Below are 23,107 nucleotides of genomic sequence, written 5' to 3' on the forward strand. Positions count from 1 at the left end.
ATTAAATCAACCCTTGATAATGTAGAAATAGCATCCTCTTGTTACATTTCGGCTTTGTCTTAAAAAGTAAGTGCTATTATGGAATATCAAATTTTACACGTGAAATTTCAAGTCAATGGCAGAAAAGTGGCTATTTTTGAATAACTTACCAATTAATACAATCTCACTTTCCAAAAATTAACACCGATATTCTTGTGGGCTTTTACATCAACGGGAATGTGTCGGTTCTGAGAGTTGTAGGTCCGGCCCAAGTTAGGCAAAGTAGTTGAAATACTAGGGTTTATATTAAAAGGGACACGCCGTCACACTCTCGGGGTATCAACTCGCATTTCTTGGTTATGGAGTTAGACAGGTCTGACCCTAGGTAAAAAATTTGGGATTGATGCGTAGTGGTTTTTGCTCAAGAGTAATATACTATTTTTAGATTGATGTGGTAATTATCTCGTGTTACTTTGGTTGTCTTCTATATTTGATTACTTTCTTATTTTCATATCGATTATATTATCTTTATTTATGCAGTTTCACAAAACATCTGGAGGTTCAGTTTGTCTAGGCTTTTATTACATGCTCTAGCTTTGTATCTTCTAGTTTGTGATGGAAATTACTCTTTTAGCTGAGTCAAACCATTCAATCTTCACATTTAAAGTGACATTATGCTAGATTTCTGTGTCCAGAAACTGTATATATCTATTTTGTGTTTCCTCTGCTACTAGATGCATAACATAAAAAATACATATCACTTCTAGTTGTTCGGCTTTGATGTTATTTGCAAATAATGAATTATATTAATGTTTATATTATTATGTGGTTACAAAGAGAACTTAATATATTCCAAAAGGTTTCATGCCTGATCATTGCCATATTACTAGCTCTTATCTAATACATCTCTTATACATATCTGTTGGATTATTGCACTATATGGTTATAGAAGTTTCATTTCTCTGTCTGAAGGATATAGGTTTTGTATTACTTTTATCTGCTATAGACTCATATCTTCTTATTCTTAGGCAAAATATCTTTGAGCCCAAATTAGTTTATGCCCAAATGTTTTATTTTATTTTTAATAGAATTTCTTGTACTCATCAGCTATGACGACAATTCACTTAATAGAGTTGGTATTTCCAGTTCCCGAGTAACAATGTCGAGAAAGAGATGATTCATAATATTTAGAAGTTAAAGAGGTTGGAAACGTGATGCCTTAATGATGTGTGGTGAGTCAATTGGCGTAGAGCTCTGTCCTAGTAAAGTCTGTTGGCCATATTAAATAATACGCATTGTAAAGAAAATGATTCTAAGTAACATCAGAAATTTGAAGTGGTAGAGAAAAAAGTTGTAGGTAAGTGCAAAGGATTCCTTTAGTTCTCAAGACAGTTACTAGTTTATTAAGTTCCGAATAAGAGATTGAAGAGCCAACACATTTAAAGAAGTGAAATGTGAGGCTTACAATTTGTTGAGAAGTGAATGTGGAAGCTCACATATTTGACTTTTCAAATCTCCACTCTCCAATCTTTGATTTGGAGCTTAATAGGCCCACAAATGTCTTTAGAGCTAAGGGTAAACCTTTGCACTTTTCTTCAATTCTTTTTCCAACCTCTTCAAGTTCCGAAAGTTTCTTAGAATGCGTGTTTTCAAATGCGCATCTCTTGTATAAAGGCCAACAACTTCACTGGACAGAGTTACCACACTAACTGGCCACTACACATCATCAAAACAACACTTTTCTTATGCGAATTGGCTCTCTTTGACGCGTTAACTACAATGGCAACCTCATGGAAGAGTGCGGAGATTCCAAATTTTTAAGCAGACTTCATCGAGAAAGAGGCAGCTTGAAAGTTGAAACTGCGTGTTATGTGCTCCTGACTAACTTTCTTGACTTTTGGGGTTCCTGCACCCATGTTTTTTATTGTCATTCTCCATTACTCTCTTCTTCCTTTTCCCAATCTCACCCCAGCAAATCTGTAAAGTCAATTTCCTTCTCTTCCTTGCAAGATTTCATAGTTTGTGCAGAAAATTCTCATCTCCTGTAATGTCTGAGTTTAGGTTTACTAAGAAGTTTGGGTAAGCAGTAGCTGTGGTTAAAATTTGCTCACCTTCTACTTTGTAAAGTTACAGAAGTTATAGTTGATTATTTTGATGTATGCTTCTCTAGAATTTATAGGGTGATTAGGAAAATTTTGATACTGTGAATGTTGGATGACATGCTTTTCAAAGATGGGAAGCGTTTTAGATTTATGGCAGGGATTTGCATTATTACTACATATCACGGTTCTGGAGGTAATGTAGTCCGTGGCTCTCCTATATTTCTTTGATACTTCAAATTCAAGTGTATAATGTTGTTCCTTTGTATTTTCATATGTGGAAACTAGTTCTTGTGAAATCACAATGAAAGGTCATAACAAGTGAGGATTGATTTTCTATATATCATAGACTAGTTTTTGAAGGCGTTGCAATAAATTCTCTCCCACTTGTGGGATTACACTGGGTTTGTTGTTGTTGCAGATAGAGTACAATTGTCATCGTTTAGTGTTTCATAGAAGATGAGTGGATGCTGAACTTTACTTTTATTTTTTACCCCGTAATATTCTATTGTAAAAAATTGTTATGTATATACTGAATTTAGTAGTGGAAGGATAGACTGCTGAGACAAAGGCATTTTGCTTGAATACTGCACAAAAGAAGGCCAACTGGTTTTGGAAGGTATTGCAGACCTTTTCTAATTTGATCTACTGTATTTTTTGTTCACTTCATAAGCCACAGCCTCTCTTATGTGCTTTTGCATATATCTAGTTGTCGATACTTATCATAATGTTCTGTTCTTTCTTTAATCAATTGAATTGGACTTTAGTCTCTTGATCTATATGATACAGACTATATTTTAGATCTGGGTATCACCAATTGAAGATCAGGGAGCAGGATATTTCGAAAATAGCTTTCGGGACCCGGTAGGAGCACTTTGAGTTTCTGGTGTATAGTCCTCCAGTTGTGGCCCCTGTGAAGAGTTGGAGAATGATTTAAGATCAACGGAGCTTCTAAGAATTAAAGAATGAATGAGATAAAGCTTCATAGCAAAAGCTTGAAAATAATGTATGTGGAGCTTGGTTTGTTGAAGAGACACAGGCATTAACCATCTTCTAGTACAACCTCGAACATTTTGAAGCTTGAAGATATATTATGTAATAGCTTGAAAATAATGTATTTTCAACCCTGGATTAGTCCACCAAAACTTAGTCCTCTCAAATGGTAGATTAATGATTGTCTTGTTCATCAGATGTTACAGTGAGCTTCTAACGATTGAATGCCTGAATGTGCATGCATTTTGTATGTACCCAGAACTTGTTGACACTTTTGCAGACCATTTCAATGCAATTCTCTTGCTACTTGGCTAGTTTGACTGCAATGTGCAGAAAATCGAGAAACCAAACCGAACCAAAGTGATTGGACATGTATTAATTTACTTTTAAATGTTGTGATTTTAAGTATTACTGGTGCCTTATATTAGAAAGTGTTTTTGAGAGATTTGTCATTATTACTTCTCATTCTCTACAATATTTGTTCATTTTCGCCATTTAAATATAACTATTCAATAATGTTATATGGCAGGTTGCATTGGATTGTGATTTTTCAAAACCGAAGAACACAATACCAAACCGAATAACCAAATGCACACCCCTTAAATCCGAATAATGCACGCCCCTAAATGTGCCTATTGATAATAACAGAGGATCATTGGAGATTGCCGGGGTGGTGGTGTCATTTGAACACAGGCCTGGACTTCGCTACTGGAATAGCTCTTTACCACAAATCTGAAATTGTTTGGAATGAAGTGCGTAAAATAAAATTGAGAGCTAATAGCAAAATCAAAATCAAAGATGCTGCTGCTAGTTGCTATCTTCTCAAAGTCATGCCTAGAATATTCTGAAGAAGGTCCAAAAAAATATTCAAAGACAAAACTCCGAGAACGTACAAAGTATTGGTCAGCTGAAGATTTGCTTCAGCGAAGCTACTGTTGCCTCAAAGAGAAGCTGAACATGTCGAATTTCGCCACAGATGGCACTCTCTTTGGACCTGAATACCAACATCTCCTGATCCATTACCGCCTTCGCCTGGTCCATTGTCTCCATCGTGCTCTTGGCTGCCATTAGTTCTCTCTCCAGATCTTTTATCTTCATATCCTTCTCTTCAATCTCTTTTTCAGCTCTTGTCTTCTCAAGATTGCAGTTTTTTATTCTGCCATCTACTTCTTCCAACTTGTCTACGAAGTGATTTTGCCTCTCGTTGTTCAACAGTATATCATTCAAGCCACGTTTATACAGAATAACATCAAATCCATTTTCCTCCCAGTCCTTGACAAATGCCAGCATGTCATTAATGAGAGATGAATTACTAAGTTCTGTGGATGTTAACTTTGGTATCTTCTCAACAACGTAAGCATAATTTATCATCTTTTGTAAAGCCACGTCTTCTCGTTTATTCTCCTCATATTGAGCTAATGGTGAAAAATGTGGATTTTGTGGACTCCTTGCAAATACTTCCGCAGATTCAACTATTCCCCAAAGAGTGGAGTTCTTCCTAAATGGAAGAACAAGACTCGGCTTAGGCGTAGTGATGGAATTAAGTTTAGTATCTGGCGTTCCATCAGGTTGTTGAGTACTGTTCTCAACACATGGTTGGTCTGCTGCAGCAGAGGCACCTGCAAAATGATGACTAGATTAACCATGCTACTCACAGGGATAAAAGAAGGTGATCAGGACAAAAATAATAGAAAACTGAGCAATATCAAAAATGACAGGCACCTAAGTGGAGCACTATTTAGTTGGAAATAGCACTGCAAGTTGACCTATCAGTTCAATCTCAAATCTTTTATTTTTCAAAAAGACCTGATAGATCACATCATTTGAAAAATGAACATGGGAATTGTCAACTGGGCAACTCAGGAAGCTGGCTCAAGTACTACTTTGATTGGTAGTGGTTATCTTCCATCTAATATTTAACACCAAGTAACCCAACTAGAGTATATCTTTTTAAGGGAAATACTAATGTGGCTAGCTAACCTGGATAAGGAAGAAAGTTTTGAAATACTTTTTCCTTCTTAAAATCTTGAAAAATCATCAAACTTGAGCTTGTATCAAATTTTAAGGTCTACTTGAGCTCAAACTCACAAAACCTATCCATAACTAACTCCGATCTTGCACTAGCGCTTCGATGTACAGGTGTTTTCTGTTCAACTGCAGTTCCTGTTACAACTTGAAAGTGAAGACATTCAGGATGCCTAATTTTAGAAACCTCTCTTTCATATTATAATAGTATCAAATAGTGCAGACAGCTCATCAAGCTACCGAAATAAAAGTTAAAACCAGTAGGAATAATTTAAGTATTTAACATTAGAACGCAATCACTTTGACAACCACAAACTTTGTGTGACGATCCGGCCAGTCGTCTCATGAGTTACCGCTCCGTTTTTACCATTTCTGCTTCTTTATGCTTTGTTTATCCGTGTTATGTGGTATCGGGTTGGTCAGATCGAATCCGGATTGATTTTGGTAAGGTTTGAGACACTTGGTCTCTTTTGAGGAAGTTTAAGTTGGAAAAGTCAACCGGATGTTGACTTATGTGTTAGAGGGCTCGGATGTGAGTTCCGCTGATTCGGATAGCTTCGGGAGGTGATTTGGTACTTAGGAGCGTGATCGGAATGAGTTTTGGAGGTTCGGAGTAGATTTAGGATTGAATTGACGAAGTTGATATTTTGGCGATTTTCGGTTGGTAGGCGAGATTTTGATATAGGGGTCGGTATGGAATTCCGAGAGTTGCAGTAGCTCCGTTGTGTCATTTGGGATGTGTGTGCAAAATTTCAGGTCATTCGGAGGTGGTTGGGTTGGGTTTTTTATCAAAAGCATAATTTAGAAGATTTTGGAATTCTTAGGCTTGAATCCGATGCGAATTTGGTATTTCGATATTGTTTTGAGCGTTCCGAAGGTTGGAACAAGTTTGAATGAGGTTATGAGATATGTTGGCATCTTTGGTTGAGCTCCCGAGGGCCTCGGGTGAGTTTCGGAGGGCTGAACGGATCATTTTAAGTTGAAGAAAATTGCATGTTTTGGTTTCAGCTGTTGCAGGTATTTTACTCTTCGCGTTCGCGAAGGGTCAGTTGAGGAAGGTGGAATTTAAGCCTTCGCGTTCGCGAAGGGCTGGATGTTTGTGCATCGCGTTCACGAGAAGGGGAGCGCGTTCGCGAAGGGCTGGATGTTTGTGCATCGCGTTCACGAGAAGGGGAGCGCGTTCGCGTAGAGGAAATTGGTCAGTTGGGTTTGAGGTCGAGTTGTTCATCGCGTTCGCGATGGGCATGTCGCGTTCGCGTAAGAGGATTTTTGGTCAAAGTCATTTTGTGTTTTGCAAACGCGAGGCTTTGACCGCATTCGCGAAGAAGGAATTAAGGCCTGGGCAGAATGTTTAAATACTCGTCTTGTCCGCGATTTTGGGGTTTATTTCTTCCATTGTTAGTCGTTTTTGGAGCTATTTGAAGGGGATTGAAGAATGATTCAAAGGGAATCACTTGGAGGTAAGATTCTTGGACTTAAAACTCGATTCTAATATGAATTCCACCTAAATAATCATGGACATTAAGCCAAAAATTGAAGAACTAGGGCTTGGAAACTTAGACCTTTGCTTGAGGATTTAAAGGACTATTTGAGGTCGGATTTCAGAACTTTTGATATGTGGGAACTCGTGGGGAGACAAGGAATTTATTGATGTAAAAATTATCGAATTTCGAGACGCGGGCCCGGGGGTCGGGTTTTGGTAATTTCAGGATTTATGTTGTAAATTGATTATTTTCGCTTGGGCTTCGTTCCCTTAGCATATTTTGACGTCCTCGTTCTTATTTTGGATAGATTGGACGCGAGTGGAGGCCGATTCGAGGGGCAAAGGCGTCGCGAGCTAGAGATTTGACCGGTTCGAGGTAAGTAATGATTATAAATGATGTTATGAGGGTTCGAAACCCCGGATTGCACATCGTAGTGCTATATTGAGGTGACGCACACGCTTGATGGCGAGCGTGGGGTCGTGCACTGTTGGGGATTGTGACTTGGTCCGTCCCGAATGACTATTTTACCGCGTATTTGACTGAAAACTATTTGCTATCATCATGATTTGGGCTGAATGCCATATTTGGGTCTTGTGCCAACTATTTGAACCCTTCGGGGATTTTTATTGATATTTCCTCACTGTTTTGACTTTATACTTGAACTCAACCATGATATATTTCACTGTTTTCGTACTCAGCCATGTTTACTATGTTTTAAATACTTAAATGATCTTTTAAATAATAATTGGGCTGAGAATCACTGTTTTACTGTTGCCCGAGGGGCTTGTGAGGATTTTGACTGAGTAAGGCCGAGGGCCTATGTTGTGAGGAAACATTTTGCCCGAGGGGCTTGTGAGGATTTTGACTGAGTAAGGCCGAGGGCCTATGTTGTGAGGAAACATTTGATACTGATTATGAGGCCGAGGGCCTGAGCTATGTACACCACGAGGTGGCTTGATTGATATGAGGCCGAGAGCCTAGTGATGATGCCACGAGTTGGCTTGATATTGCGCTTGGGTCGTAAGGGGCCCCTCCAGGAGTCTGCATGCCCCAGTGAGCACGAGTACCCATTGTGATGTGAGATTGAGTCCGAGGGGCTGGTATTGTTCTGAGATGTTGCCCGAGGGGCAGATTTGTTGATACTGTGCCCGAGAGGCGAACCTTTATGTGTTTATCTTTTCTTAATTGCCTGTCAATTACCTGCTTAATTGTTGAAAAAGGCTTTTCATGAAGTTAAATCTGAGTTAAAGGATTTTTACCTATCTTTCACCGGCTTACTGTTTTTAATGGTTTTACTGCTTCATTATAGCATGCTTTGTGCCTTACGTAATTTCCTGCTTTCAGTCTTTATTTATGATTATTACTCACAGAGTTGGAGTTCTCACTTTAATCTCTGCACCCTGTGTGTAGATTCAGGCGTATCTGGTCCCGCTCCCGAGTGCTGATCATTTCCGGCTCAGGCGGATCCGAGGAATCTCTAGATAGTTGTTGGCGTTCGCAGCCCAGAGCTCTTCCCTATCTTATTTCTTCATATTCTTAGTTTCTGTATTAAACTCTACTGTTTGATTTGGAGTATTCCGAATTGTTTAGATGCTCATGACTAGTGACACACCGGTATCGGACTATGTTGGGTTATTTTCCGCAAATTATGTTTTAAACTGCTTAAACCTTGGTTTAATTGCTTATGCTTATTACGGTTTCTTAATGTTTAACTGCTTAAAGATTGAACTTGGAGACTGGCTGGCCTTGTCTTCACGAGAGGCGCCATCACGATCGGGTTTGGGGTTTAGGGTCGTGACACTTTGCTAGATAGGAATTACTACACGCCATTAAGATGAGCAATCACAAATAGGATATGTGAGTACCGTCTGAAATATTGGGCTAAATTGCATTGCTTTACCTGCTGAAGTATTTATACAACTAGTTGAAGATAACTCAACTTGCTTTGTTGCATTCTGTTCATTAACCACTTCATGGAGAGTGCTTTCAACTACTTGTTTCTCCACACCTGGTATCAAGCAGAACATTTATGCAATGAGGAAACAAAACTGTACACCAAAATCAGTTACCTTGTGGCACAGCAAGTGATCGGTGGTCAGACAGGTCCCCAGTGTTTCTTTTGCTGCTACCCTGGATAACAAAGAAAAGAAAGCAAACACCAGAATTGATAAGGAACAGAAAAGTGAACTAATTGAGGAGAAATTTCAGGGAACCAAAGCGTATAGAATATTCATACTTTAATCAGTGAAATCTTTTACATCATGCAAATATTTTGTCAGGCCCCATACAGCAAGTATAATCAAAGCATCTGGGTGATGGTATTCTGTTAACCCAAGTATCATATGCATATGTCTGTTACCAGATTCTATATAATAGAATAGACACAGATGAATGAGCCCTATAATAACATGTTACCTCAACAATCAGAAATCCAGAATCACTTTGCTTCCCATCCTTATCTCTGGTGCGCTTGGGAAATTCTTGATTCTCCAACGCAAAAGAAACATGTTTTCTACTTTTTAACTTCTTCAGCGGCTGTAACCCGCCAGTCTCAGTATCCAACATCTCCGGTCTCTTCTTCAAAGAGGCTGTAGCCTTGATGCCAATTTAGTTGTTAAGTTCTTGACGAGTAGTTATCAAAACCCAAGTAGAGAGAAAAATATAGTAACTTACCCCCATCATTAGAATGTTCAGTTTCGGCTGGTGAACAATCAATTCTTTCCTCCACGCCATGACTTGATTGATTATCAACAGAACCAACTACTCTTGGTTTTCCGATCTGCAAAAGTCAGCACCAAAAACAGTCAAGCTCTAGGAAACTCTTTCTTCCCTTCTATTTTCCTAGTGTGACATATTTGGGATGTAAATCAACAGCCTTTGTCTAAACATTGCTGAAGCAATCAGCTTATAGCAACTGAATATGTTTACTTGACAATCAGATTGTGAATATTCCAAGTACGTTGGCAATCATACGAGATGTATTCAGTACCCAGTGAAGTTCAATTCATTATAGATCAGATCTTAGAGCTTATTTATCAAAATACATATTGATAATCAATTCTTTCCTCCACGCCATGACTTGATTGATTATCAACTGAACCAACTACTCTTGGTTTTCCGATCGGCAAAAGTCAGCACCAAAAACAGTCAAGCTCTAGGAAACTCTTTCTTCCCTTCTATTTTCCTAGTGTGACATATTTGGTATGTAAATCAACAGCCTTTGTCTAAACATTGCTGAAGCAATGAGCTTATAGCAACTGAATATGTTTATTTGACAATCAGATTGTGAATATTCCAAGTACGTTGGCAATCATACGGGATGTATTCAGTACCCAGTGAAGTTCAATCAGATCTTAGAGCTTATTTATCAAAATACATATTGGAGAAGCAAAATATGTTCTTCAAGAAACATGATTTTGGAATCTAAGTCTCTTCTGGGCTGGTAAAGAAAATAATAAGACATCCAGAATTTACCAAGAAAAAAAGAAAAGGGCGATTTGCAGCCGTACCCTATATTTGTAAATTATTGATTTGATAGTCATCTGACAAAAAATCCGTAATAATATGACAATTATACCCCTGACAAATGATGCATCACGCATTAATCGCTTTAGTTCTCAGTTGCATGGGGCGCCCCTTTTTAACCTGTACCAGCTTTGTTTTTCTATTTTCATCCGTACCCCTTTTTTTGTTAAAAGCGTTTTAAAAAGACGATTTTGCCCTTTAATAAAAGAGTACTTTCTCTCCAAGTATACGACATATTGTCTATTTTCTCTCTCCCCCCTTCTTCGCGTTTTTGATTTGTTCTTCTCTGAAATCAAACGGTTTTCGTCATTGCATTCTTCTTGATTTTGCAACTGACATTATGTATAATCACAGGTACGAATTTAATGGTTGCTTTTGTACATTGCATTAACTTTGTATGGGATTTTATTTTAGTATTATTTTTATGATTTAATTTCTGGGTTTTTTGTTGATAGTCATCTTAGTTGAACCATTTCCTTTTTTTATTTGTGGTAAAATAGTTTCCTACGGTTTACTTTGATTAGTGCATTAGTTTTGTAGGTTTTACTTTTACGATTGTGTTTTTAGGTATTTTGAAACTGTGTTTGTGATGAAAATTCTATATATTCTTCAGCGATTTTGGAGACGTTGAAATTTTTAAAATTTTTGAGAGTTAAATAGATGATGCTATTGAAGTGTGAAGTTTATAATATTTCAAGGAAAACTTAATTCTAGGAGCTAAAGTTTTGTTTTGTGATTTATATAAGTAAAGTATGTTTTGTCAGCAGTTTTTGTTATCTTTTTGATGAACTTCAGCATTATTGGAGTTGAATTTGTGTTCTGTATTTGTAAAAACTATAACATGTTTTCGCTAAAGATTTTGTTATGTAATTGCCGAACTTCAGTATTCTTTAGAGATGAGTTTTGTTCTGTATTTGCTGAGCTTCAACATTCGTAGAGCTGAAGTTAGATTGCTTTAAAATATAATTTAAGCTAAATTGTGCTGAAGTTTTAACTGATCTTTTAAATAATGTTCTGAAATTATTTTTCCTACCTTTAATTTTTTTTCGAACAGATGGCATCTACGAAATCCAAATCACCTAAAATACGTAAAGCTCCTTCAGTCCCTGTTGATGTACCTACAAAACGATATTATGAGTTTGGAGATTGGTTTAACTGTCGTGCTTACTGGAAAGGGAACTATGATTTGAAGTGTTTAATTGCAACTTTTTTGACTCCTGCACAACAGGATAAGCTGAATAATGGTACATTATGGCTATGGAGAATTTCCATTGTAGCATGAAATTGGTTCATTGTTTGATTCTTTCTCGCATATTCACCAATGATCGAGATTCCATTAGTTTCAAGATTTTTGGCCGTGATATGTTCTTCGGCCTTGAAGACTTTCACATTATGTGTGGTTTGAGGATCACAACACATAATGTTGAAAAACCAATTAAACGATGCAGTAAGATTCTGAAGCGCTATTTTGGGAAGTCTAAGGGTGTGACTTTTAAGGACATTCGAGACTATATGACCTGGAATAAAATTAAAAAGAATGATGTGAATTTCAAACACGCATGCGAGAGTGATGAAGATGCTGTGAAGCTTATGAAAATTCTTGTTGTGGAGTCTATTTTGTTGGAAGAAAGAATGAATCAACTATGTTGGAGGAGTATGCAGCTATTGTTGAAGATGATCAGGCTTGTGCTGATTATCTTTGGGGTAATAGTCTTATGAGAAACTCATTACCTCAATGAAACATTCTTTAGACAACCAGGACAAAAATAATCCAACGGAGTATACTGTGGGTGGATTTCCATATCCATTGTGTGTTTGGTTCTATGAGTGCTTCCCAGATATTCGGGACAAGTATTTAAAAGAGGACGACTTCCTTGATGCCCCTCAAGTTCCCAGGATTTTTATGTATCTTTGGGAGAGCCTACATTTAAAGAACTTCATGAAGATTACTTCAATAATCATTGTGTGTAAATTAATGTTCATTATTTTTCTGTAGTTTTGTTAATATGTTGACATATCTGTGTTATTTTTCATAATATAATTTTTTGTATTAAATAGAAATATGGGACATTTAGGATATTGGATATAATTCCTACCGAAGAGGAATTGAATTCAGTGCCTTTAATTGGACAATTACCATGCAGTCGCATTCGTTCAAAGGTACTGAATCTGATTCCTTCAACAAGTGAATCACCACATAGTCGAAGTCGATCAAAAGAAACCAATCGAACTCCTGTAATTGGAGAATCACCTCGTACCCAGAGTTGTTCTAACCGTTCTACAACGGCGTTTGACAATGAATTAGTCAACACAATATGTCATGTAAGTTTTGAGCTAAAGTTTTTGTTCTGTGTTTTGTAAAACTACAACATGTTTTGTCAGCAGTTTTTGTTCTGTTTGTGATGAACTTCAGCATTCTAGTAGCTGAAGTTTTGTTTTGTGTTTTGTAAAGTAAAATATGTTTTGTCTTTTACAAAAGACAGAACAAAAACTTCAGCTCAAAACTTACATGACATATTGTGTTGACTAATTCATTATCAAACGCCATTGTAGAACGGTTAGAAAGATTCTTGGTACGAGGTGATTCTCCAATTACAGGAGTTCGATTGGTTTCTTTTGATAGACTCCGACTACGTGGTGATTCACCAGTTGAAGGAACCGGATTAAGTACCTTTGAACGAATGCGGCTGCATGGTAATTGTCCAATTAAAGGCATTGAATTCAATTCCTATTCAGTAGGAATTATATCTGATATCCTAAATGTCTGATACTTCTGTTTAATATAAAAAAAGTATATTATGAAAAATAAAATAAAACTGATACGTCAACATATTAACAAAACTACAGGAAAAAAAAAGGAAAACATAAAGAACATTAACTTACACCATGATTACTGAAGTAATCTTCATGAAGTTCTTTAAATTTAGGCTCTCCCAAAGATACATAATGTAACATCTTGGGACCTGAGGGGGCATCAAGTAAGTCGTCCTCTTTTAAATACTTGTGTCGAATATTTGGGAAGCGCTCATAGAACCAAACACATAATGGATGTGGAAATCCACCTACAATATACTCAGTTGGATTATTTTTGCCCTGGTAGTCTAAAGCATATTTCATTGAGGTAATGAGCGTCTCATAAGACGCATTACCCCAAGGATAATCAACACAAGCCTGATCTTCTTCAACAATAGCTGCATACTCCTCCAACACAGTTGATTCATTCTTTCTTCCAAACAAAATAGACTCCACAACAAGAATTTCCATAAGCTTCACAGCATCTTTATCACTCTCGCATACGTGTTTGAAATTCACATCATCCTTTTTAATTTTATTCCGGATCATATAGTCTCGAATGTCCTTCAAAATCCTTAGACTTCCCAAAATAGCGCTTCAGAATCTTACTGCATCATTTAATTGGTTTTTCAACATCATGTGATGTGATCCTCAAGCCGCACATAATGTGAAAGTCTTCAAGGCTGAAGAACACATTATGGCCAAAAATCTTGAAACTAATGGAATCTCGATCATTGGTGAATATGCGAGAAAGAATCAAACAATGAACCAATTTCATGCTACAATGGAAATTCTCCATAGCCATAATGTACCATTATTCAGCTTATCCTGTTGTGCAGGAGTCAAAAAAGTTGCAATTAAACACTTCAAATCATAGTTCCCTTTCCAGTAAGCAGCACTTGAACTTCCAAACTGAAGATCAGGCATCTGTTATCATGGCGTGCATAAAAAAAATCCATTTTGTTACTTAAGATACCATATGAAATTGGAAATTTGTAAACATCCAACTTCCTTGTATAAAAACGAAAAAGAGAAAATTTTGTCGACCTTAAGTAATTTACTACCTGTTCATGAGTCGGAACAGGGGGCACCCACTTTCCGCCAACCCAATCAACATGTAATCTCAAGTCATTTTGAGAAAACTCAAGCTCCTCATCCGGATCTTTAAAAGCGACCCGGAACCGGCTACCTTTACCACCATCATCACCAACAACCGAAGCAACCACTCCTTTCCACCAGCCAGCAAGATGAAATGCATCAACAACATCCTTCACCTTAAAGGACCTCCGCTCATCCACCGTCGCAAGCGGCGGCGGGGCGGGTCGTAAGAGGGACCGTTTTGTAATGAACTCGATTTTAGGTATTGATTCACTCACATCTTTTATGTCAGATAAGAGATGCTTGTACTGAACTAAGAAACCCCTTTTTTTCTTTTGGATAGGGTTTGGTTCCACAATGATGGCTTCGTACCAGGCTCCTCTATAACCCACTTCTTCTCTGGTGACTTCCACTTTATTGCCTATGCTGAAGGGCGCCAAATTATTAGTTGGTGATAAATTCCCCATTTCTAACTCCGTCTCCTCCATTGTCGCCATTGTTGCTCCGTGAAATTCTCTCTCATTTCTAGTTGAAGAGAATGAGAGCTGAGAAATGGGATTGTTAAAGAGAAGCGGGGCCCATATAAGTCCAGGTTTCAAAAATAAAATGTCCTCACACGTGTCTTCACATTATTTTCTTGGAGTACTGTTTCCACAAATGAATTTTAAAACTATAATACAATTATTTTTTGTTAATACGACAAAGTCAAATTGAAGTTGTTTATTTAGTACGTAAATTATAATTTTGTTGTCTCATTAAGTAAATTTCGTATTGCCCAGTATATGGGTTAATCCATTTTACTGCTTTCATTTTTCTTTGCTGTAGCTTAAGAAGTAGTAAATGATTGAAAGACTATGGTAGAGTTCTTTACACTATCGTTCCAATTTTATTGGATGTCCCGAAGGGACATAGTTCTTTATAGTAAGTTGATGATGCTTTGAAGTTTTTATTGTATTAGAGTCTCATTTTATTAAAGCTCTAGAAAATTGAAGACTTCGAATTTTCGGGACTTAATAGTATTTTTAAGACTTTAAGTTTGGAATTGATTTTCCTGTTAAGAAAAGGGAAACAACATTGATTTATTTTTTTTGGAATCTCAGGAAAATTCGCAGCCGCTAAAGTCTCTGTCATAGACTCTGCCGTTCGGGTGAGCACTCTGTGTGCATTGGGTAAACCCCCCGCTGTGTAATAACCTACAAACCACACAAAGAATGTAAACGGTACTAGGCAAATCCTATATAACGGACTCGACGCAGAAGGCATTGAGGGAGGACCGATCCCCGGTCTGAAACAACATAAATTGTGTAAAAACATTAACGTGCATCTGCAAACTGATAAGTAAGGTTTGCCTCAGTATTTTTACTCTTCGAATACAGGAAGAAGGCTCCTTATGCATGTCATTTCTATTGTTTTAACAATGAATTAGGAGAGAGTTTAGACAACGGATCTAATGTAATGATTACGGGTTCATGTGAATATAATATTTTTTAGATTTTATATTTGTTGTAAAAAAATTATTATATATAGGCAAATGGTCTTTCGCCACTTAAACTTGTACCCGATTATCATGCCAGTAATAAACTTTCAAAATTCTCATATGAACATTCTTGAGCATAAGTGAACTAATAAACACCTCTGACCTATGACTCAATCTACGTGGCATTAGTTATTCCTAGTCAGCTGTTGTGCATGTAAGTCACGTCTGGCAGGAGCGTGAATATGATTTTTTTTTAATGGCCAACGGTAATAAACCCAAGGGCCCATCTATTTAGAGGGCTTCTGTCAGCCAAATTGTATTAGTATTTTAAAAGAATTTATATAATTAGCATTTGACAAATGTCTTTGCATGAAAAGATAAAAGACAAGTGATCTTACTATCAAATGTGGCAGCCAACCTTTAAACCTTTTGATAAATGGCATATTCCTTTGGAGAAGTGGCAAATGAAGATAGCCACGTTGCAATCATTCACAAGGATATAAATATTCACTTATGGATATAAATAGCCTTCATTAGCCATTCATTCTCATCATCAGAAATCCTTCTCATACGTCACTCTCTTCTTCCTTCTAATTCCTTTTCTATAATATTTAATTAACATTACACATTAGTTGTTCTTCCTTTTTTCCTACTAGCTGGATTTGTATAATATTTAATTTTGTTGATTCCTATATTCTCTAAATAAAATAGAGGTAAGCTTGTTTAATCCTGAAGAAACATTTCACACAGCTGAAATAGTTTCTTAGGACAATGAACTCAAGCCAGTTGGTGTATTTCCGCTCATAAGTAATATTATTGTAGTATTATTATAATCGTTAATTTTCGGTGTCATTTCTCTACAACATTTCTCTACAATCTAAGAAACTATGACAAATAACACTGATGCTGAAAATACTACTAATACCTCCAATATTGGCGTTACATCTGCTGCTCCAGCCCTAGTTGCACTGCCATATGCCAGGCCATTTCCAGGTGTGTCAAAAATTGAAATTTTCGCCAATGAAAATTTCAAACGTTGGCAAGAACGTATTTTCTCATTGCTTGATGTCCATGGTGTTGCACATGCACTGCTGCATCCACAACCTAGTGCAGACGCTGATAATAAAATAGTGGAATTATGGCAATATGCCAATAAGGTATGCCGTCATACAATATTGCAAACTATTTCTAACGAACTGTTTGACGTGTAGTGCGGTTATAAAGAAGCAAAAGCTATATGGGAAGCTTTAATTAAAAAATTCACTGCTGAAGATGCTACAAAACAAAAATTTGAAGTAGGAAAATTTTATCAGAGGCAGATGAGAGATGATAAAGAGATGAACATACAAATCAACGAATTTCAAAAATTGTTAGAATATTTGAAGGCCGAGGGGATGTCTTTACCAGAGAAGTTTGCTGCGGGAGTATTAATTGAGAAGTTGCCTGACTCATTGAGTGACTACAAAAACAACTTAAAGCACAAACAGAAAAATTTCACCATTGAGGAAATTGTGACTCACATCTTAATTGAAGATTCCAACATAAAAGAATCTGCCAAAGCTAGGATGACAGCTCTTAAAGCAAACTTAGTGCAAAGCAGCAATAACAACTGCAAAAGGTACGAAAATAAGTCTCAAGGTTGCAAGCCTAAAATCCTAACCTTAAAAGGAAAAAGGGTTCTTGTTTTGTTTGTGGAAAACTTGGCCATCATGCCTCACAGTGCAAGTACAAAGCAAGAAATGACAAAGAAAAAACTAATACTCTTAAGGCTAACTTAGCTGAAGGAAGTGATATTCTTGCAGCTGTCATTTCTCAAGTAAACATTGTAGCACATGCAAAAGAATGGGTGATAGACTCTGGGACTACTCCGCACATTTGTGCAAATCGAGAAGCATTTTCCTCTTATACTCCTGTAGAGAATGATAGAGAAGAAGACTACCTTGGAGACTCAAGTACTACCAAAGTCTTGGGTAAGGGTAATATTCTCCTGAAACTCACTTCGGGAAAAACTTTAGCCCTTGTTAATGTACTGCATGTTCCTACTATGAGGGCAAACTTGATCTTTATATCTTTGTTGGGAAGATCCAGAATCAAAGTGTCATTTGAATCCGATAAGTTCATAATGACCAAAAATAATATGTTTGTGGGAAAAAGCTATTGTAACTATCTTTGTACTTAATGTTTTTAATGTTATCAATGGAAATGTATCTGCTTCTGCTTATATGGTTGAGTCTATCTCTTTATGGCATGCTAGATTAGGACACATTAATATTGCATATATAAAGAAAATGCAGTCACTCGGATTAATATCTGGTTTAGACTCAAATAATATTGACAAGTGTGAAATATGTGCTTAAGACAAAAGTACTAGAAAAACCTGTTTTTTCGTAAATAAAGAAACTGAATTGTTATCTTTAACTCACACTGATTTAGGCGACTTGATGCAGACTATGACTAGAGGTGGTAAAATATATTATGTGACTTTTATTGATGATTTTTCTAGATATACTAAGTTGTATTTGCTTAGAAATAAAGATGATGCATTTAGTGCTTTTATTTCTTATAAAACTAAGGTTGAAAATCAACTTAGTAGAAAAATCAAGAGAATTAGATCAGATAGAGGTGGAGAATATTTATCTTTAAATGATTTTTGTAAAAAGAATGGAATAATTCATGAAATAACTCCGCCTTATTCACCTGAGTCAAATGGAGTAGTTGAAAGGAAAAATAGAACATTGAAAGAGATGATGAACTCTATGTTACTTAGTTCTAATGCTCCTGATAACTTGTGGGGTGAAGCTATTTTATCTGCATGTCACTTACAAAATAGAATATCACATAGAAGAACTGGCAAAACTCCGTATGAATCGTGGAGAGGCTATAAACCTAACTTGAAATATTTTAAAAGTGTGGGGGTGCCTTGCTAAAGTTCTTTTGCCTGAACCTAAAAAGAGAAAAATAGGTTCTAAAACTGTTGATTGCATGCTTATTGGATATGCTGAATATAGTGTTGCATATAGATTTCTTATTTTAAAAAGTGATGTGTTTGATTGCAATACTATAATTGAGACAAAGAATGCAGAATTCTTTGAACATATTTTTCCACTATCTGATAAAATTTCTCATACACTTGTTGAAACAAATAGTGAAATTACCTCTAATGAGGAATTGAGAAGGAGTAAAAGGCGTAGGAAAGAATATTTTTCAAATGGTAATGATTTTCAAACTTTTCTTGTCGATAATGAACCATCAAATTATTTTGAAGCTATATCTTCTTTAGATGCTAAATATTGGAAAGAGGCAATAAAAGTTTAAATTGATTCTATTAAGAAAAATAATACATGGATTTTAACTGATTTACCTCCTGGTGCCAAGTTTATTGGTTGTAAATGGACTTTCAAAAAGAAATTTAATCTTGATGAATCTTTAGATAAATATAAAGCTCGGTTAGTAGCAAAAGGTTTTTCTCAAAAACAAAATACAGATTATTTTGATACATTTGCACTAGTGACTAGGATTTTTTCTATTCGAATTTTAATTGCCTTAGCTTCAATCCGTAATCTTTTTATCTACCAAATGGATGTGAAAACTGCTCTTCTAAATGGTGATTTAGAAGAAGAGATTTATATGGTTCAACCTGAAGGCTGTGTCATTCCTGGACAAGAAAATAAAGTTTGTAAATTAATTAAATCTCTTTATAGCCTTAAACAAGCTCCTAAGTAGTGGTATGAGAAATTTGAATAAGTCTTACTAAGAGACGATTTTTTTTTAGTTAAGCTGGATAAATGTATTTATTCTAAAGTGGTAGATAATGATTATATGATAATATGTCTGTATGTTGATGACATGCTTATATTTGGTACAAATTTAAATATTGTGCAAAGTACAAAATTATTTCTGTCTGTTAATTTTGATATGAAAGATCTGGGTGAAGTAAATATAATATTTGGAGTTAAAGTTATGAGGAGTAAAGATGGAATAATGTTGTCACAAGAACATTATATTGAGGGAATTCTGAAGAAGTTTGAATATTTTAATGTCACATCTGTGAGCACTCCTTTTGATACTAACTCTAAGTTGAAAAAGAATAAATCTTATAATTGTAAAAATAGACATATGAAGTTGAGACATGATGTCATAAAACAGCCGTTGAGAGATGGAATAATTTCCATTGACTATGTGAAGTCAGAGATAAATTTGGTCGATTCTTTGACTAAACCTGTGGGAAGAAAATAATTGTTCAAACCTCAAAAGAGATTGGATTAAGGCCGACATGTTGTCAATAGAGATGGTAACCCAACCTATGTGATTGGAGATCCCATGAAGTAGGTTCATATTGGTAATAACAAGTCAATATTGGCACTGATGCACTAAAGGAGAGTGTTATTGCTACTAATTGAGAGGTTGAGTTATAACTCTTAATGAAATTCATAGTCCTTATGGATGGTGTATTTAAAAGCAGTATACACTTGATGAATTCATTTATATGAGAGTGGAGTGGGACTGCTCCTATGAGATTTTGGCCTAGTCTCTTGAGCTCTCATAAATAACCAGGCACGCGTATCGCCTAGTGGCGCAAAATTGCGTTGAACAGCAAAATTGTGAGGGTCAAAATGTGATTGATAAAATCTCTGGCTTACAATAAGAATTATTTGGTTCATAGAAATATTATATTTCATCAGTAATTCTGTGAGTTAAGTTTTATTGATCTAAGTTTGGTTTATAGTCCAAAAGAGACCAAACTTATTACATTTAGATCATACAATCCAACAAATTTTACTTTTATTCCCAAAAATTCTTTTAAAATACTGTGGGGTATTGTTAGCCAAATTGTATTAGTATTTTAAAAGAATTTATATAATTAGCATTTGACAAATGTCTTTGCATGAAAAGATAAAAGACAAGTGGTCTTACTATCAAAATGTGGCGATCAACCTTTAAACCTTTTGATAAATGGCACATTCTTTTGGAGAAGTGGCAAATGAAGATAGCCACGTTGCAATCATTCACAAGGATAGAAACATGCACTTATGGCTATAAATAGCCTTCATTAGCCATTCATTCTCATCATCAGAAATCCTTCTCGTACGTCTCTCTCTTCTTCCTTCTAATTCCTTTTCTATAATATTTAATTAACATTACACATTATTTGTTCTTCTTTTTTTTCCTACTAGCTGGATTTGTATAATATTTAATTTTGCTGATTCATGTATCCTCTAAATAAAATAGAGGTAAGCTTGTTTAATCCTGGAGAAATATTTCATACTACTGAAATAGTTTCTTAGGACAGTGCACAGCATGACTCAAGCCAGTTGGTGTATTTTCACTCATAAATAATATTATTGCATTATTATTATTATCGTTACTTTTCGTTGTCATTTCTCTACAGTTTCTTCTTCGTTCTTCGGGATACAACCTCCATTTTTGACTTATACAAGCTCTGAATTTCTTCTTCTCTTCAAATTTAACAGATTCATCTCTTCAAATTTAACAGATTCAAGCCAAATTATTTCTTCTCTAGGTCGATATTTTTATCATATTCTTCGATATGATAAAAAGCCCTAGTTTTTTTTTACCCTATATACCAAATCAACGATGGAACCGACAAAATTCAGGAAAAAAAAATAAGAATTTAGTATGTTATTCCAAAAAGCCTTAATTTTAAACCCAAAATAACAAAAGAACCATTGTACGCATACAAAACATTATTCTATCATGACCAACTTCAATAACGAATAAAAATACAAGAAAACAACCAGAAATTTCACGAAAGACAACAATCAGACCTTAAATGATTTCTGTGTTTCTGGTGGAGGAGAAAGCGACGGTACTAGGTAAACCCCCCGCTATGTAATAACCTACAAACCACACAAGGAATGTAAACGGTACTAGGCAAGTCCTATACGACGGACTCAACGCAGAAGGCATTGATGGGGGACCGATCCCCTGTCTGAAACAACATAAATTGTGTAAAAACATTAACGTGCATCTGCAAACTGATAAGTAAGGCTTGCCTCAGTATTTTTACTCTTCGAATACAGGAAGAAGGGTCCTTATGCATGTCATTTCTATTGTTTTAACAATGAATTAAGAGAGAGTTTAGACATCGGATCTAATGTAATGATTACGGGTTCACGTGAATATAATATTTTTTAGATTTTATATTTGTGGTAAAAAAATCATTATATATAGGCAAATGGTCTCCTCGCCACTTAAACTTGTACCCGATTATTATGCCGGTAATAAACTTTCAAAATTCTCATATGAACATTCAACTTGAGCATAAGTGAACTAATAAACACCTCTGACCTATGACTCAATCTACGTGGCATTAGTTATTCCTAGTCAGCTGTTGTGCGTGTAAGTCACGCCTGGCAGGAGCTTGAATGTGATTTTTTTAATGGTCAACGGTAATAAACCCAAGGGCCCATCTATTTAGAGGGCTTCTGTCAGCCAAATTGTATTAGTATTTCAAAAGAATTTATATAATTAGCATTTGACAAATGTCTTTGCATGAAAAGATAAAAGACAAGTGATCTTACTATCAAATGTGGCAGCCAACCTTTAAACCTTTTGATAAATGGCATATTCCTTTGAAGAAGTGGCAAATGAAGATAGCCACGTTGCAATCATTCACAAGGATAAAAACATGCACTTATGGCTATAAATAGCCTTCATTAGCCATTCATTCTCATCATCAGAAATCCTTCTCATACGTCACTCTCTTCTTCCTTCTAATTCCTTTTCTATAATATTTAATTAACATTACACATTAGTTGTTCTTCCTTTTTTCCTACTAGCTGGATTTGTATAATATTTAATTTTGCTGATTCCTATATTCTCTAAATAAAATAGAGGTAAGCTTGTTTAATCCTGAAGAAACATTTCACACAGCTGAAATAGTTTCTTAGGACAATGAACTCAAGCCAGTTGGTGTATTTCCGCTCATAAGTAATATTATTGTAGTATTATTATAATCATTAATTTTCGGTGTCATTTCTCTACAACATTTCTCTACAATCTAAGAAACTATGACAAATAACACTGATGCTGAAAATACTACTGATACCTCCAATATTGGCGTTACATCTGCTGCTCCAGCCCTAGTTGCACTGCCATATGCCAGGCCATTTCCAGATGTGTCAAAAATTGAAATTTTTGCCAATGAAAATTTCAAACGTTGGCAAGAACGTATTTTCTCATTGCTTGATGTCCATGGTGTTGCACATGCACTACTGCATCCATAACCTAGTGCAGACGCTGATAATAAAATAGTGGAATTATGGCAATATGCCAATAAGGTATGCCGTCATACAATATTGCAAACTATTTCTAACGAACTGTTTGACGTGTAGTGCGGTTATAAAGAAGCAAAAGCTATATGGGAAGCGTTAATTAAAAAATTCACTACTGGAGATGCTACAAAACAAAAATTTGAAGTAGGAAAATTTTATCAGAGGCAGATGAGAGATGATAAAGAGATGAACATACAAATCAACGAATTTCAAAAATTGTTAGAAGGCTTGAAGGCCGAGGGGATGTCTTTACCAGAGAAGTTTGCTGTCGGAGTATTAATTGAGAAGTTGCCTGACTCATTGAGTGACTACAAAAACAACTTAAAGCACAAACAGAAA

The 23,107-nt window shown here is 35.9% G+C and overlaps 1 protein-coding gene and 1 long non-coding RNA gene across 2 annotated transcripts; one reads left to right on the forward strand and one right to left on the reverse strand.

Moving 5' to 3' along the window:
• The first annotated feature begins 1,125 nt into the window (after positions 1-1,125).
• On the forward strand, positions 1,126-3,379 carry LOC142182169 (uncharacterized). Its single transcript, XR_012711068.1, has 2 exons — positions 1,126-2,697; positions 2,868-3,379. It is a non-coding gene; the product is annotated as an uncharacterized LOC142182169 (long non-coding RNA).
• Positions 3,380-3,594: 215 nt separating this feature from the next.
• Positions 3,595-14,560, reverse strand: LOC142182168 (DUF724 domain-containing protein 7-like). The gene is made up of 6 exons (XM_075256174.1): positions 13,963-14,560; positions 9,254-9,359; positions 8,996-9,168; positions 8,650-8,710; positions 8,481-8,588; positions 3,595-4,690 (listed from the first exon to the last, which is right to left on the reverse strand). Exons 1-6 carry the CDS (start codon positions 14,491-14,493, stop codon positions 3,975-3,977), a joined length of 1,695 nt encoding a protein of 564 aa, XP_075112275.1. The 5' UTR covers positions 14,494-14,560; the 3' UTR covers positions 3,595-3,974.
• Positions 14,561-23,107: the final 8,547 nt, after the last annotated feature.

This window comes from Nicotiana tabacum, chromosome 6 (genome assembly GCF_000715075.1).
Source record: "Nicotiana tabacum cultivar K326 chromosome 6, ASM71507v2, whole genome shotgun sequence".
Classification (NCBI taxonomy): domain Eukaryota; kingdom Viridiplantae; phylum Streptophyta; class Magnoliopsida; order Solanales; family Solanaceae; genus Nicotiana; species Nicotiana tabacum.